This window comes from Myotis myotis, unplaced genomic scaffold, assembly GCF_014108235.1.
Source record: "Myotis myotis isolate mMyoMyo1 unplaced genomic scaffold, mMyoMyo1.p scaffold_m19_p_3, whole genome shotgun sequence".
Lineage (NCBI taxonomy): Eukaryota > Metazoa > Chordata > Mammalia > Chiroptera > Vespertilionidae > Myotis > Myotis myotis.
In genome coordinates, this window is record NW_023416335.1 from 152,749,902 (window position 1) to 152,765,080 (window position 15,179).

The 15,179-nt window shown below is 47.4% G+C and overlaps 1 protein-coding gene across 2 annotated transcripts in view; it reads left to right on the top strand.

Moving 5' to 3' along the window:
- Window positions 1-15,179, top strand: part of PPM1H (protein phosphatase, Mg2+/Mn2+ dependent 1H) — a 235,395-nt gene that overhangs the window by 195,187 nt on the left and 25,029 nt on the right. The window contains exon 9 of one of the 2 annotated variants that reach the window (XM_036298716.1): window positions 4,203-5,259. In XM_036298716.1, the coding sequence (XP_036154609.1) occupies window positions 4,203-4,409 (207 nt within the window). In that variant the 3' untranslated portion in view covers window positions 4,410-5,259. Of the gene's footprint in view, window positions 1-4,202; window positions 5,260-14,052; window positions 14,205-15,179 lie in introns of those variants that run through there. The other variant, XM_036298715.1, reaches the window with a different exon arrangement.

Below are 15,179 nucleotides of genomic sequence, written 5' to 3' on the forward strand. Positions count from 1 at the left end.
AGTGATAATTACCACTCATCAAAAACTTGCAAATGTCTCTCTTTAGCCCTCCTAGCAATTCTGCTTGATGAGGACCACTATTACGTCAAAGCGTCCTGGTCCCTCGGTTTTGGTCCATATCAGGATCCATAGATTACTGCTGAAACGGTTCCTGGCCAGAGAAAAACAGTCAATACTAACATCAGGCATTTCTATGTTTTCCCTCTTGGGAGAGGCACTTATCAGACATATTCAATGGTGCCGTCACCTTTCTGCTTTCCAAAAGGGACAGATGCAGTGCGACTCGTGTTCCCGTGGCGGCGAGTGTCTCGGGAAACACTAAGTAACCATTTTGCTCCTTAAAGCAGTGAAAACCTTCTCACCTCCCAGCCCTGGACACACATATGCTTTCTATATAAAGTGAGAAGAGGCTTGGTTTGGTTTGGAGGAGAACAATCTCTAATGCAGTTAAATTATAGCTATTCCAGTCGTTCTGCTGCTGTGCATCCCAAGAAGCAACTGTAGCTTTAAAACGTGGGCCTGTGTGGGACACTCCCTGAGGACTGATGCAGCTTCCCAGCTGGTTGATCAGAAACCCCAGTCATCTGTCTTCAGTGATGCCGGTTTGCAGGGAAGTGGGTTGGTTGGTCCCACATTGGTGAGGAATGAGGAAGGATTCAAGAGGAAACTGGCAATCTTCGGAAAAATTTACATGGTCTTAGAGAAGTGTAGAGTTGAATAAAGTGTTGAGTTTTTATAATAATAACTAGAGGCCCGGTGCACAAAAATTTGTGCACTCGGGGGGGCGGGGGTCCCTCAGCCCGGCCTGTGCCCTTTCGCAGTCTGGGACCCCTCGGGGGATGACCACCTGCTGGCTTAGGCCCGCTCCCTGGTGGCAGAGGGCAGGCCCAATCCCTAGGTGCAGCCCCTGGTCGGGCTCAGAGCAGGGCCGACTGGGGAGTTGGGGCGCCGCCCCCTGTCATGCACAGAGCAGGGCGGATTGGGAGGTTGCGATGCCACCCTCAGTCACGCTCAGGGTAGGGCCAATTAGGGGGTTGGGGCACCGGCCCCTGTCACACTCAAGGCAGGGTCGATGGGGAGGTTGCGGCGCCACCCCCTGTCACGCACAGAGCAGTGCCAATCAGGGGGTTGGGGTGCTGCCCCCTGTCACGCACAGAGCAGGGCCGATCAGGGGGTTGAGGAGCTCCCCCCGTCACTCACAGAGTAGGGCCGATAGGGGAGTTGGGGCACCACCCCCTGTCACACACAGAGCAGGGCCGATCAGGGGTAACAGAGCAGGGCCGATCAGGGGGTTGGGGCGCCGCCACTGTCACACTCAGGGCAGGGCCGATGGGGAGGTTATGGCTCTACCCCATCACACACAGAGCAGGGCCCATGGGGTGGGGGTGGAGGCGCTGCCCTCTATCACCCACAGAGCAGGGCCGATCAGGGGGTTGGGGCGCTGCCACTGTCACACTCAGGGCAGGGCCGATGGGAAGGTTATGGCTCTACCCCATCACACACAGAGCAGGGCCTATCAGGGGGTTGGGGCGCTGCCCCCTGTCACACACAGAGCTGCAAGGCCGATCAGGGGGTTGGGGAGCTCCCCCTATCAGACACAGAGCAGGGCTGATCAGGGGGTTGGGGCACCTTCCCCGTCACAAACAGAGCAGGGCGGATAGGGAGGTTGTGGCCCCACCCCCTGTCACACACAGAGCCGCAGGGCAATCACGGGGTTTGGGCGCTGCCCCCTGTCACACTGATCCTGGTGCCGGGAGGCCTCTCAGCTCTGCTGATCCTGGTGCTGGGAGGCATATTACCCTTTTACTATATAGGATAGAGGCCTGGTGCATGGGTGGGGGCCGGCTGGTTTGCCCTGAAGGGTGTCCTGGATCAGGGTGGGGTTCCCCACTGGGTGCCTGGCCAGCCTGAGTGAGGGGATGATGGCTGTTTGCAGCTGGTCACACACCCTTCAGGGTGGGGGTCCCCACTGGGGTGCCTGGCCAGCCTGGGTGAGGGGCTGAGGGCTGTTTTCAGGCTGGCGAGTGACTGAAGCTCCCAACTGCTCCTTTTTTCTTTTTCTTTTTTTATTCTGGGCCAGCTTTAGCTTTGAGGCTTGGCTCCAGCTCTTAGGCCTCCGCTGCTGAAACCAGGTTTCTGGCCTTTGTTTACCTTCTGTATTTGAAACAATGTTGCGATCCTGCTGGCTGAAGCCCAACGGACTAAAGCAGGTTTCTGGGGTTTTGTTTAGCTTCTATATTTGTAAGAATGTTTCAAACTGCAAGCTCAGAGGCCGGCAGCGGCAGGCGGGGAACGTTGGAGTCCTCCGTCACTGAAGCAAGCAAGCCTCATGTTCGCTTCAAGCTGCCTGGCTGCCGGCCGACATCTTGGCTGGCAGTTAATTTGCATATCACCCTGATTAGCCAATGGGAAGGGTAGTGGACGTACAGCTAATTACCATGTTTCTCTTTTATTAGATAGGATAACAGGTCACATTTGTTAACTACTCAGTCTGGACCAGACAACATACTTTATTTATTTTATATATACAGTATCTCATTTAATCCTTACAGCTCTGTGAACTACATGTGATTATTATACCCCTTTTATAGAATGGGAAATTGAGACCCAGAGAAGTGAAATAACTCCCCCAACAGTGTACAGTTACTAAGTGGCAAGATGGTATTTATACCAAGGTCTGTCCAGTTCAATCAGTGCGCGTAGGGGAGAGAAGCCGAGCTCAAGGATATTTCTTTGGATAGTGGCCAAGGGACCCACTGAGTGCTGGTTCGAGGGGCTCTGAAGAGAGACCTTGGTCTTGGGACCTCAGTGTCCAGTTTTTCAGAGAAATACTGCCGGCCTCAGACTTAAGTTGTAGGAGAAGATGAGATGATGATGTAGTAGAAAAAGTAATTGGGAAAGGCAGCAATGGCGTTCAATGTGTGCCAACCTGGGCCAGACAGAATTGTGCAAAATAAGATTGTGTACCTATAATTTAGCTTAATGGGTATGTTGTATAGATCCCAATATTCCTTTGCACGAGATTAAAATTGTTGTACATTTTAAATGCTTCCAGATGGAGCGGCCTTAGGCAGAGCCAGGAAAGGCGGAGGGAGATGAGAGGGAAGAGGAGGAGCCCCTTGGATTGGCTACCATGGAGGAGTGTAGAGAAAAGAAGATGAGTACAGGGGACCCTCACCCCCATTCTGGGGACAGGAGCTTCTTTCCCTGAGGGGCAGTATTAAAGTCAGTCTCTAGAGCAGGGGTCCTCAAACTACGGCCCGCGGGCCACATGCAAATACAAATATTGTATTTGTTCCCGTTTTGTTTTTTTACTTCAAAATAAGATATGTGCAGTGTGCATAGGAATTTGTTCATAGTTTTTTTTTAAACTATAGTCCGGCCCTCCAACGGTCTGAGGGACAGTGAACTGGCCCCCTGTTTAAAAAGTTTGAGGACCCCTGCTCTAGAGAAACAGCTAGGGCTTCTGTTGGGAGCCCAGGAAGCCAAGTAAATGGATTTAAACCATCCATTGAAGAACAGTGGACTCCCTTCCTGTCTTCATCGCCCAGCCCCACCCTTCCCCAGCTTTCTGACCGTGACTTCCTAAGAGCATTCCTGTGCTGTGCTTCGTCTTTGCCAAGCATGGATCCCTTTCACATTTGGGTTCTAAATTACAAACCCAGCTCAGTCTGATGGCTGCAACGGTGGGGTCGGGGAGAGGTGATTTAGTTCTAAGAAAAGAGGCTAAAAAACCTTCTTGGAAATCAGCACTGTTCCCTTAATCATTGTAGCTCCTAATCCAACGTGATGAGTTAAATAAAAATAAATCAAAAGCATGTGGATCAAATTTACCAAAAAAATAAAAATAAAAATTAGAGGAGGGTTTCTAGCCAAACACATTTTCAGTTTTGCTGAACGCAAGGCACTGGAAAAATCTCAAGTTTGCCAAACCTGAAGAGCCAGGTTTACTGAGCCTTCCTCAGATCTCCCGAGGTCTACGGCAGGGACTTCTGGCCAAGAACTGAATTCCGCAAGAGGCCCTGCCAACCAGCGCAGGCCTGCTGGTCCGGGGAGGGGGGCGTTGGCTCTCCCCGGGTCCCGGCATCTTGTGGTCTCCGAGTGACAGCATGAGATGCAGCCTCTCCTCCCAGCCAGGTCTCCCATCCTGTTGCTCAGTGAAGCTCATCACCATTCACCTTTTTTTTCACACCGTCCTAAAGAGTTCAAGGGAAGAAGGAAGGATTTGTGAACCAAAGGCCCTGGGGCCCAGACCCTCCGCCTCAGCTCTGCAGTTCGCCCAGCCCAGCCCAGCACACACATCATGTTGTACAGCGCAGGCACCTTGGCCCAGGCCTGAAGCCCAAACTTCCAGATGTTCTGTGCTCGACGCCCCTTTCTGGCCTGTGACAGGTCCTCAGCAGAGCTAGGATTCCTCTAACGTTGCTCACAGTTTCCGGCCTCCACTCTAAGATTGCTGTTGCCTTTTGCCCCCTTTTGAGCTCCTGAAAGAATGAGGTCTTTTTCTTCATGGGGGCCAGTTTGCAAAGCCACCCCCTCCTCCATGCAGCCGTTCCTCCTCCTGCTCCTGCCAGACGGAACCGCAGGGAGCTCCATTTCCTCTCGGCTTCATTTTTCCTCTCCTTCATGTTCAAGATTCCTGGCAGCTGTTGTTTGTAACTGCAGTTCACTCGTTTAGCCCATTCTTGGTTTTCTTCACTGAGACATGATGTTTCCTTTTATCTGAAAGAAACAGCCTTCTCTAAAAGAAGGCAGAACGGCGACTCTGGCATCTGAAGTCCAGCCCAGCCCCAGGCCCCCGTGGCCTGCCTGCAGGCTGGGCGGAAATGCCTGCACCGACACGGTGCTGGGAGGAGCAGACGAGAACATCCATGGAACTGCCTGGCACAAGGCCTGCTCCGTGGTCAGTAAATACAAGCCTGCCTTCCTCACCGGCTTCTGGAAGGCTTCACACTGAGGGGTTCCCAGGACTGACTTCCCCAATAAGGGAGAAGAACACTTTTGTTTGTGGCTCCCCTGTTATCTCCCATGAAAACAGGAACAATATTTAAGAACTCAGGTTGACACCTTAACATTTACAGTCTGATTCTTGGTAGCTTCTCGTGCCCCAAGCCAAAGTCCCACTTGGGGGAGAGAGAATGTTTTACTGTATTGTGTACTCTCTACAGCAGGGGTGGGCAAACTTTTTGACTCGAGGGCCACAATGGGTTCTTAAACTGGACCGGAGGGCCGGAACAAAAGCATGGATGGAGTGTTTGTGTGAACTAATATAAATTCAAAGTAAACATCATTACATAAAAGGGTACGGTCTTTTTTTTTTAGTTTTATTCATTTCAAACGGGCCGGATCCGGCCCGCGGGCCGTAGTTTGCCCACGGCTGCTCTATAGTCTGGCCAAGTCAGAAGAAACATTGGTGTGTAATGACATGGGCAGTGGTTGTGCTATATTAAGTGAAGCAACATGATTGTATATACTAAGATTGTGGTCAAAGTAGGTAAAGAAAGGTTACATGTGTATGTACACACATATACATGTCTATGTTTATCTAAATCTTGAAGGAAGTTTTCTAAAATGGTCACAGTAATTATCTTTGGGCAGTAGAAGAGGAAAAACTTGTTTTAAAAAATTCCCTAGACCCCTCACAAATACCTCAGGAGGCGGTGTGATACAGTGGTTAGAAACTCAAGACTGGCTGCGTGACCTTGAGAATGTTACTTTACCTAAATCTCCGCTTCCTCTTCAATAAAAAAGAGGGCAGTGGGGTTGTTATACCCAAGAACCTAAGGAACAAACGACATACATAAAGTCCCTAGCACAGAACCTGGCATAAAACATTTGAGTTCCTAGTTTCTCTTCACCATCGACACCACACATTTCCCTGGCTCTTTACAGAGGGGTCATGGGCCCATTGATATGCACTGAGGAGAACACTGGGGAACTTGTCCTCAAGGAGCTAGAATTTTGGGCCAGTTGGGAGGTAAGACCAGCCAAAGACTAAGCCATAAAGCCTGTGATTCCTGCTTCCTAAGAGACCAGGGGCATTCAGAGAAGGGAGAGACAACCATATAATCGGAAGAAGAACAAGATAAGTAGGACAAGAAAAAGAGGAAAGCAGGAGTGAGTCTGGTGTGAATAAAACTTGCCTTAGCAGTGGTTCTCAACCTTGGCTGCACATTAGAATCACCTGGGACTCTCTTTATTTTTTTTATTTTTTTGGTGCCCTTGACTGGAATCAAACCTGGGACCCTTCAGTCCGCAGGCTGACGCTCTATCCACTGAGCCAAACTAGTCAGGGCCTGGGAATCTTTTTAAAATACTGATTTCTGGGCCTCATCCTCTGGAAATTCTGTCTCTTTGTTACTAATGTTGTGGCCCCACCCCACAACAAAGAAACAGAACTTCCGGAGGATGAGGCCCAGAAATCAGGATTTTAAAAAGATTCCCAGATGATTCTAATGTGCAGCCAAGGTTAAGAACCACTGCCTTAGAGGGTCATAGAGCTTGGAAGATGAGCTTGAAGGGCAATGGGCTATATTTAATTAACCTAATTGTTGTGAAGGGCCTTGACCTGGACCCGCAGCAGGAGAGAAGGTCTTCAGCCAGGGGAGTAGCATGGTAAAGACAGTGATGGGAAGCAGCCTGGAACAGCAGGTGGGTGGGGAGGGGATGGTGGAGAGAGGGACGCAGGGAGCTGGTGTAGGACTGAAACTCCTGGCAGTGAGGAGCTGAGCTGAGGCAGGGACTGAAACCTAAGAGACATTTCAAACCAACTAAACAATGTGACTAGAACTGATGGTGGATTTGATATAAGGCGAAGCAGAGTGAAGTTAAAAAAAATAATGACTGTAAACTTTGCCACACTGTCTTGTGACACGCCATGGTTACTCTCCATCCTGCTGGTCGGCAGTAGTACCCAGAAGAGTAAAGAGCAGCGATCGTTTCCTTTTCTACATGTCAAATGACCATATAATGTAGCCTTTCAACCAGGGCATTTTTGAGAGTTAAATGGGGCACTATTAATAATAATACTGAGAAAACAACACGGACCAAAACTATCTCAGGCAGACGGGGACGTGTGGTCTCTGTGCGCCTCGCTGTCTCCTGAGTGTTGACCCAGTCAGTACATCTACACGGCACCCATGTACTTCCACTCACAGGCTGGGGCTCCTCTGACCCTCATCTCCGTAAACAGGCATGTTAGTGAGCACAGACTTACTCCCCAAATGATGAATGAGCCAGATTCAAGCCCATTTGTTCACTGATTACTCAGTGAGCCTTTGATTCAGTGATGAACTAGCCTTTGGAAGCCCAGAGAAAGGGGCAGGTCGTGGGAGTACCCACCATGTAAGCAGGAAATTCCTCCCTGGAACTTACTCATCTCTCTGAGTTGTAAAGTCCTGGGCCTGTGGAGAAAACGGAGCCTGTGCCATAGCAGCCAGCCAGGCACTGGGTACAACTTCAGGCTGCTCTTCACACTACCTAACATTTTAGCTGTTTAGAAACTTTCTAAGCTACTAGGATATACCTCCCCTCCAAAGTCAAATGTCTATTTTGTCTGTAGATTGCAGAAGAAAAAAGAAACCCTCAAGAATACCTGTGGTATATTTAAAGTATACAATTATGCCCACAGCCAAAACAACCAGCTCCTTTTGGATAGCATGAGCAGCCAACATATCTGTAACACTTACATGTCCCTTGATTCATTGACAGTCAGATGCTTTGAGGCCATGTGGTCAGTCACATCAAGGTCTGACCCATCCTATGATGAAAGACTAGAAGAATGCTAGACCCACGAGCATTCCCAGTGGCCACCCAGTCCTAACCTTTTCATTTCACACAGGGAGACACTGAAGATTTGAGGAGTTGTGCCTCATTCCTCGCCACTTCACAGCAGAAATCCAGCACTTTGGCCAAACCAAACTATGGAAAGCCACCCAGCCCCTCAGCCCTCTCTTACATCCCCAGCCTCTGGCCCCTGCATGTTCTAACATGTAAGATGTACGATGTCCAACTCCGGCTCCCTGACACTCTCCATCTGATGAATCTTTACTTCACTCAGTGTTCCTAGCAGGGGTCAACAGACTGAAGTGGGAATGAACAAAGTGGTTTTGCTAACTACTAAGGGGTAGAGATAGGCCTCAAACCCAAGTCTTTTGCCACCAAATTCAGTGTGTGCTTCTTGACATTGTACTAATATAGTGGAGACAGAATCACAATAGGGAATTTAGATGCAATCTCGGTGCCAGAATGCCGATACTGAAATATTCTACTTGGTGTATAGAATCACAAGGAGATATGCTAGAGTTTTCTTTTCTTCCGGTACAAGCGTCACATGCAAAGTTCTATGGGTAGAGCTTTTTGGGTTGGTTGGCCACATGGGATATAGGGAACAAGACTTGTTCTCTCCTTATTTTCTACCACCTGTTGGCACTTTTACCTTGGGAACAATCTGACTCTTCCGCCAAAAACACTACTGAGAGTCCCCGTCACTGTTATTTTCTCTTTTTTAAAATATATTTTTATTGATTTCAGAAAGGAAAGGAGAAAGAGAGAGAGAGAAATATAAATGATGAGAGAGTCATTGACGGGCTGCCTCCTACACGCCTCACACTGGGGATCAGCCCACAACCCGGGCATGTGCCCTGACTGAGAATCGAACCACGACCTCCTGGTTCATAGGTCGATGCTCAACCACTGAGCCATGCTGGCTGGACCCAGTGACTGTTATTTTACATGAGACTTTTGGAACTGGATCCCAGGTCCACAGAGCCCACTCTTACTCATCTCCTTCCATCCACTAGGTGACTTTCAGGTGTGTCACCCTGAGATCAGTGCCTTGAAAAGTAACATGTAGTGCATGAGAATTTGTAATGACCTTCCACATTATCTCATTTGATCTTTATAACAGCTTTGTGAGGGAGGCAGACACAGGTGTACAATATGATTTTTTCCAATTTTTTAACAATGATTTCAGAGATGAGAAACTTGATAGCTAAAGGAAATAAATGGCTTGTCTCGAGTCCCAAAGCCAGTTAGAAGCAGAGACCTGAAGTGAGGGCTCCTGCTAACAAAGGGAGAGCTCCTCCAGAAAGCCAGGCCTGCGCTGCGGGAGCTCCTCGCCTTCCGCCGAGGACTTAAAAGGGAAAAAGGGTTTGGAGAATCGGCTGAGCTGCTCAAGATGTAAAGGCCGTGAGCGCGTCCTAGAGAAGCAACTGGGATTGGGCAAATGGAAGAATTGATGGATTCTTTTTAAAAGTCGTTTTAAGAAGCCGGTATGAGTTCTCTTAACATGACATTGAAATTTCATCAGTAATAGAGCAAAGATGCGAACATGTTTCAGACAAGCGCTGAAGCAGCAGCCTGCGGCCGGACACTACTAAGTGGAGGTGCTATATTAAAAGTTGCTTGTCACAGCTCCTTTGTAAAATCGGTGGTCGGTATTAAGGACATCTCTCAGTGCCGAAGACCCTCAAGAGCATTCAGCAGTGGCTCACTGTGTCCCGCCACCATGACTCATTCCGCTCCCTCCCTGACACTGTCTGTTGTTTGTTAGCAGCTCTCTGTTAAATATCAGTGCGTTACACTTTGATGACTGCCGGAGTTAACAAGCTAAGTCTGTTGGGTCACCAAGAGCTTAGGGGGCTTCTAAATGGATCTCATATGTCAAATTTTTCTCATTCCTCTCTTCCATATTTATTCTTTGTCTCAGCAAATATGTCCTGAAGATCTATTCTGATTTATACTATGAAAGATACTGCTAGGCCCACGGGGGGGGGGGGGGGGGGGTGGGGGGGGGGGGGGGAGGAGTTGGTATCTCTGGCCCCTAGAGGTTGAATTGGGGGAGGGGGGCGATAAGATGACCAACTCACAGGGTGTTCATTGGAAGCAGGACAAGGGGAAATGTCCAACAGGGAAATGCTTCCCTTGGTTACTGATTGAATGGTTACCAAGTGCCAGGCTCTCTGCTCTGTTGTGGAGACAGAAACAAATGGGACAGCTCAGAACTTGCCCCTAGGAGCTTATTGCCTAGGACAGTTTTTGAGGTGTGGTTCCCCCACCACCTGCCTCGGAATTACCTGGTTTTTAATTAAAAAGGCTGATGCCTGGGCTCAGAGCTACACAATCTGAATTTTTAAAGGTGGACCTGGAATCTTCATCTGTTTAATTAGCACCAAGGGATTCTTCAACACATTAAAATTTGAGAATAACTGACCTTGCGGAAGAGACAGACAAGTGAAGCCAGACGGGTGGCAATAGGTAAAGACTGTGCTGGCGGGTGGAAATGGATTGACTGCAGAGGCCCAGGACGAAGAGAGTTGCACTTTTGTCGGGGAAGGGGGGCGGGGGGCGGGGGGCGGCAGACACACTCTTAATCCAGAGGAGTGGTGGGTCCCGGAAAGAAGACAGGAGAGGCACAAGAAGGGACCTGTGGGAAATCAGCTCACTTGTTCACATCTCTGTTCAAATAGTGCCTTCCTAGAGAGGCCCCCCAAAATCACATCTTCCAAAATGACTTGTCACGCTCCTTCCTCTGCCTTATTCTTCTTCAGAGCACCTATCACCTGACAGTGGTGTTTGTCTATCTCATCTCCTGGGTTAGAAGTCATGCGAGACTGTGTCACTTTTGTTCACAGCTGTATCTCCAGTGTCTAGAAAGGTAGTTGGCACACAGTGACTGCTCAATAAACAACACATAATGAAGGTTCCAGGAAGGCAGATGGAGCCACACAGGCCTCATCTCTCAGCTGCTTAAATGAAATTGCTCTGAGAAACTGCAAGAATCTCAAGGATTCCTGTGGCCTTTCTTGGCAGACGGTGAGGCAGGAAGGAGCCACTGGAAGCCCTGACATGTTCTCCAGCTCCCCTTCAGACAAGCATTTGTACGGCACACCTCTCCCTCCCGAGGCCTCAAAGACTCTTCCTGTATCTGAGTCCCGGGGAACCTCAAAGCCTATTAGCTTGATGTAAGGCTTCCCGGAACATTAAGAAGCTATTTCAGGAATGGAACAGGGAACTTTGGGGAGCTGAGTGTGGTCTGACCGAGGAGGGCCAACTGCAGCTTCAGAGAGGGAAGGTCAGGACTCCAGAGCCTGCTGGAATCCTTTGAAGCCCTTGCCGCTGAGGAGGTCGAGCGTCCAGGGGGATGTCTTGCATGGAAGTCCAATTTTTCTGAAAGCTTTCTCACAAAATGTTCTGCATCACAGGTTAATGTATAAGACATGAGTTGTAAGTGGAAAGTTGGCAAAGTCCTTTGGAAATTGTCTAAAGGGCAGGAAACAAAGGGTAGCAGTAAAAAGAAACCTAAAAGGATGTTAATTAGGGAAGTGCCTCAGGGACTACGGTTGAGACCAGCTTTTTATTATTTACATAAAAATTAGTTGGAGAATGGTATTGAAAGGGATTTTCATGTTGGCTAATGAAACTGCATTAGAGAGCTGTGTGTGGAAATGTGAATAGTGGAATTAAGGGAGGATTCAATTTATTGACAGAATTGAAAAGGAGTGTTTTCTAACATATTTCTATTTATCAACCCACATCCATTCTGTTCACCAGATTTCCAGTTGAGTAGTGGGCAGGAGAGCTTCAGCTTGAATAACTCAGATCTCCACATTTTTGGGGCCAACAGAAAGTCCTTGAGATTTTGACATCCTACACATAGGGCGGGTCCTGAAATTGAATGGAATTATAATGGTATTCAGACCTAGAAACCTCTCTTTTAGAAGGACCTGGAAGGTAGATAGAATCTGCTATTTAGCTATCAGCATAAGATTGGGTCACCTAATATCCATGTATCTACCCATTTCCCTTTAGTTAACATTTTCTATCCTTTGGAGCTCGAATTATCACAGAAATTCATTGTAGAAATTCCTCAGTAGGAAGCTAGCAGTCTCTCTTAAAGTTGTTGCACACACAGTGAGCCAGGACTTGAAGTTGGGAGCCCAAGAGTGACCTTTGCTATCTTCTCTTGAGCTTACCCCAGGGGATAATTATGTAGGCACCATGGAGGCTACTAAGCCCTTGATTTCCCTACAGCCTCGTACTCAAAGTGCGGTCCATGGACCTGCAGTCTCGGAGCATGAGAACAAATTAGAAATATAGCCTCTCAACTCACCCCAGAACAGAGTTAGAATCTGCATTTTAGCAAGAACCCCAGCTGATTTCTATGCCTTTGAGAAGCACTGCTCTAAGACACCCGGGAACCACAGAAAGCAATGCTAAGGGGATTTGATTGCTCCTGTAGAGTGAAAGTTGGACCACAAGAATTCTGTGGCCTAAGGATAGAATTCTGGCATTTGAGTCTTTCTGGTCTGTAGACTTAAGATCCACCCTCTTATTTTCTTTAATTTGGCCTCATAAGGCACCCTGCCTTCTCCGGAATGTAAACATCCTTAAGTGAACATGCCTTTTGAGAAAGTGTTAAAAGGGGCACTGTATACCCCTGAGTGCTCTTCCCCTGAGTGTGGTCTGCACACTGGGCCATTAGCTAATTGTTACCATCTCCGTCACAGGCCACAGCAGCCTGGGTCCCGGAGGCTGCTTTTCAATTCTGCTCACTCTCCAAGGGCTCCGCGGGTAGGTGTGGTGCACTTAGCTGTTTTCTGCTGCTGGGTGTAGGCTGTTAGTCCACAGGACCGGTCCTGTGGCAGGGTGTCACTGGCCTGGGAAAACTTTCCTAAAACATAAGCTTGGCTTTCAAAGACATGGATTTGAGCAGTTTGTAGACCTCTTAGAATTTGTATTCTCTCTAGGCCTGAGATGATGTAATGATTGTGATGGGGCCTGGGAGCAGCTGCTCACACTGCCTCCTCTGCCCTCTCTCTTCCCTCCCCTCACCCACAGCTTTCACTCAGGCTTGTTTTTAGAAAATAGAATAGAGCAATGAGGGGGTTGAAGGAGCTAGGAGATTGGTGAAATTGACCTGCCTTTGTCTCAGCTTATGAGGTAGTGTAGGCAGTTGCTGGTTCTGCCAAAATAGGAGGGAGCAACAGTGAAATCCCAAACTCTTCCTCACCCCACCCCGCCAAAGCAGGGTGAATATAGAGTTGTGGCCTAACCTAAATAAAGCTTGATTTTTATTCTTAATGGTTTTGCCAAGATTACTCTGTTCTTTTCAGAGATTTTAGGTGGATGTTGAAATACCCAAGTCATTCCAGGCACTAGAGATGAGGAAAGGCTTAAAATTTGCAAGACACGCTTAGGAGATTCAGACTTAGCATGTGAGCATGTGTCTGTTGTAACTTGGGCTAAATTGAGGCCCCTCAAACCTCAGTGTAGCCTCAGAGCTCCATGCTTACATGAGATGCGTCCCCTGCACAACAAATAGGTAAGCCAAAAGGTGGTCAATAAGTGCATTGAATGAAGTGCTTCCTTTGTCCCGGGCCAATACATACAGAGCAGCTACTAAGGAACCTAGTCTGGCCTTATCTCACCCCCAGACTGAGAACTCAGAAGCATGGAAATCTGCTCTTCACCTTTAGACTTAGAGCACCTGACCCAGAGCAGGCCCTTGATGTTTGTAGAACGGACATGCAAAGAAAAGAGGGAAGCAAGCCTCTGGCTAGCGTAGTATCTATTTTAAGTCAGTGTTCCAGCAACATCTCAGGCATTACATTTTCCGTTCATTGATTTCAGAGAGGAAGGGGTAGAGAGGGAGAGATAGAGACATCAATGATGAGAGAGAATCATTGATCAGCTGCCTCCTGCACACTCCCTACAGGGTATTGAGCATGCAACCTGGGCAGACCAACTGGGAATCAAACCATGACCTCCTGGTTCATAGGTGGACGCCCAACCACTGAGCCACTCCTGCCAGGCAGTTCATTTCTTCTCTGTCAGACTATTAAGCCCACCCGTTAGGCCCCATATATCTGTATAACAAGTCTCCAAAGGAAGCTACCCTGCCCACAAGCTTGCTGCACAATGAGTACCTCACAATTCATACCTGCAAACCACTGGGCTGGGCAGGAAAAGGACAGGAGATCAGAAGTCAGTTCGTTAGGGGGAATGATGTGCTTACAACCTCTTAAGCCGAAGTGTTCTCGTTCGTTTCAGGTAAGAATCTACGATCTCTCCAAATATGAGCATGGAGCAGATGATGTGCTGATCCTGGCAACAGATGGACTGTGGGATGTTTTATCAAATGAAGAAGTGGCAGAAGCAATCACTCAGTTTCTTCCTAACTGTGATCCTGATGACCCTCACAGGTTTGTGCATTTCTATGATTATAGGGTTATTTCTTAAGCAGTGTTTTATAATGTGACTGAAATTCATAATAATCATGCATTTTCAACATTCGTGATTTATAGCAGAGCTAATAGGGATGGTGTAGTAACCAAACTGCAGAAGGGACTATACTTCGAATTAGAGGTACATTCACAGCCAAATAAAAATCCTAAGTAGAACCCAGGTACAAATGGTAAAGAATTTGATTTGTAAGATATTTCAATATCTTAGTTCATATTCTCCAAAGTATATTTTCATCCACTGGGAAACTGTTTCTTTCCAGAAATATTGAGAAAGGAGAAAATTAAAGTAGATATTCTCTTATGGCAGTGTAACTGCCCTAAACAGCCCTAGGTGACTCTCAGATATGAACAGAAATCTCCTCTGGAGAAACAGTTTTCACTTAGAACACAAGGATGCAAGTCTCCATGAGTAAAGCCAGCAGAAGCAACAGACAGCAGAGTTGGCCTGCAAATACTTCATTATTGGAAATATCAATCAAAAATATAAATATTTTTACATGTTTCAGAAAGGTTTTTAAAAGCATTGAAAATATGAACAAGAATAAAAGACTATAAAATATCTGCAGAGACTTCAAAAATAAGGGAGTGAAACTTCTGGAGACGAAAAATATAAAAATAGGAACTAAAATTACTGGATTAAAGAGATTAGAGACAGTTGAAGAGAACACGAGTGAACTGGGAAATAGCGCTAAATAAACCAGAATATGGCTCAGAGAGAGAAAGAGAAGGAAAATGTGAAATGAGATTAAGAAACTAGGAGGATAACCTAACATACTGTCATTAGAATTCCAAAAGGAAATTCTATAGCAGATGGGAAGAAAAAAAATGTTCTAGAATTGTTAAGTAATACTAACCTTAAGATCCAGAAAGACCAACAAAGGAGAAGAAATGAAAATAAAATTATAATGGGCATTTTATAATGAAACTGAAAAA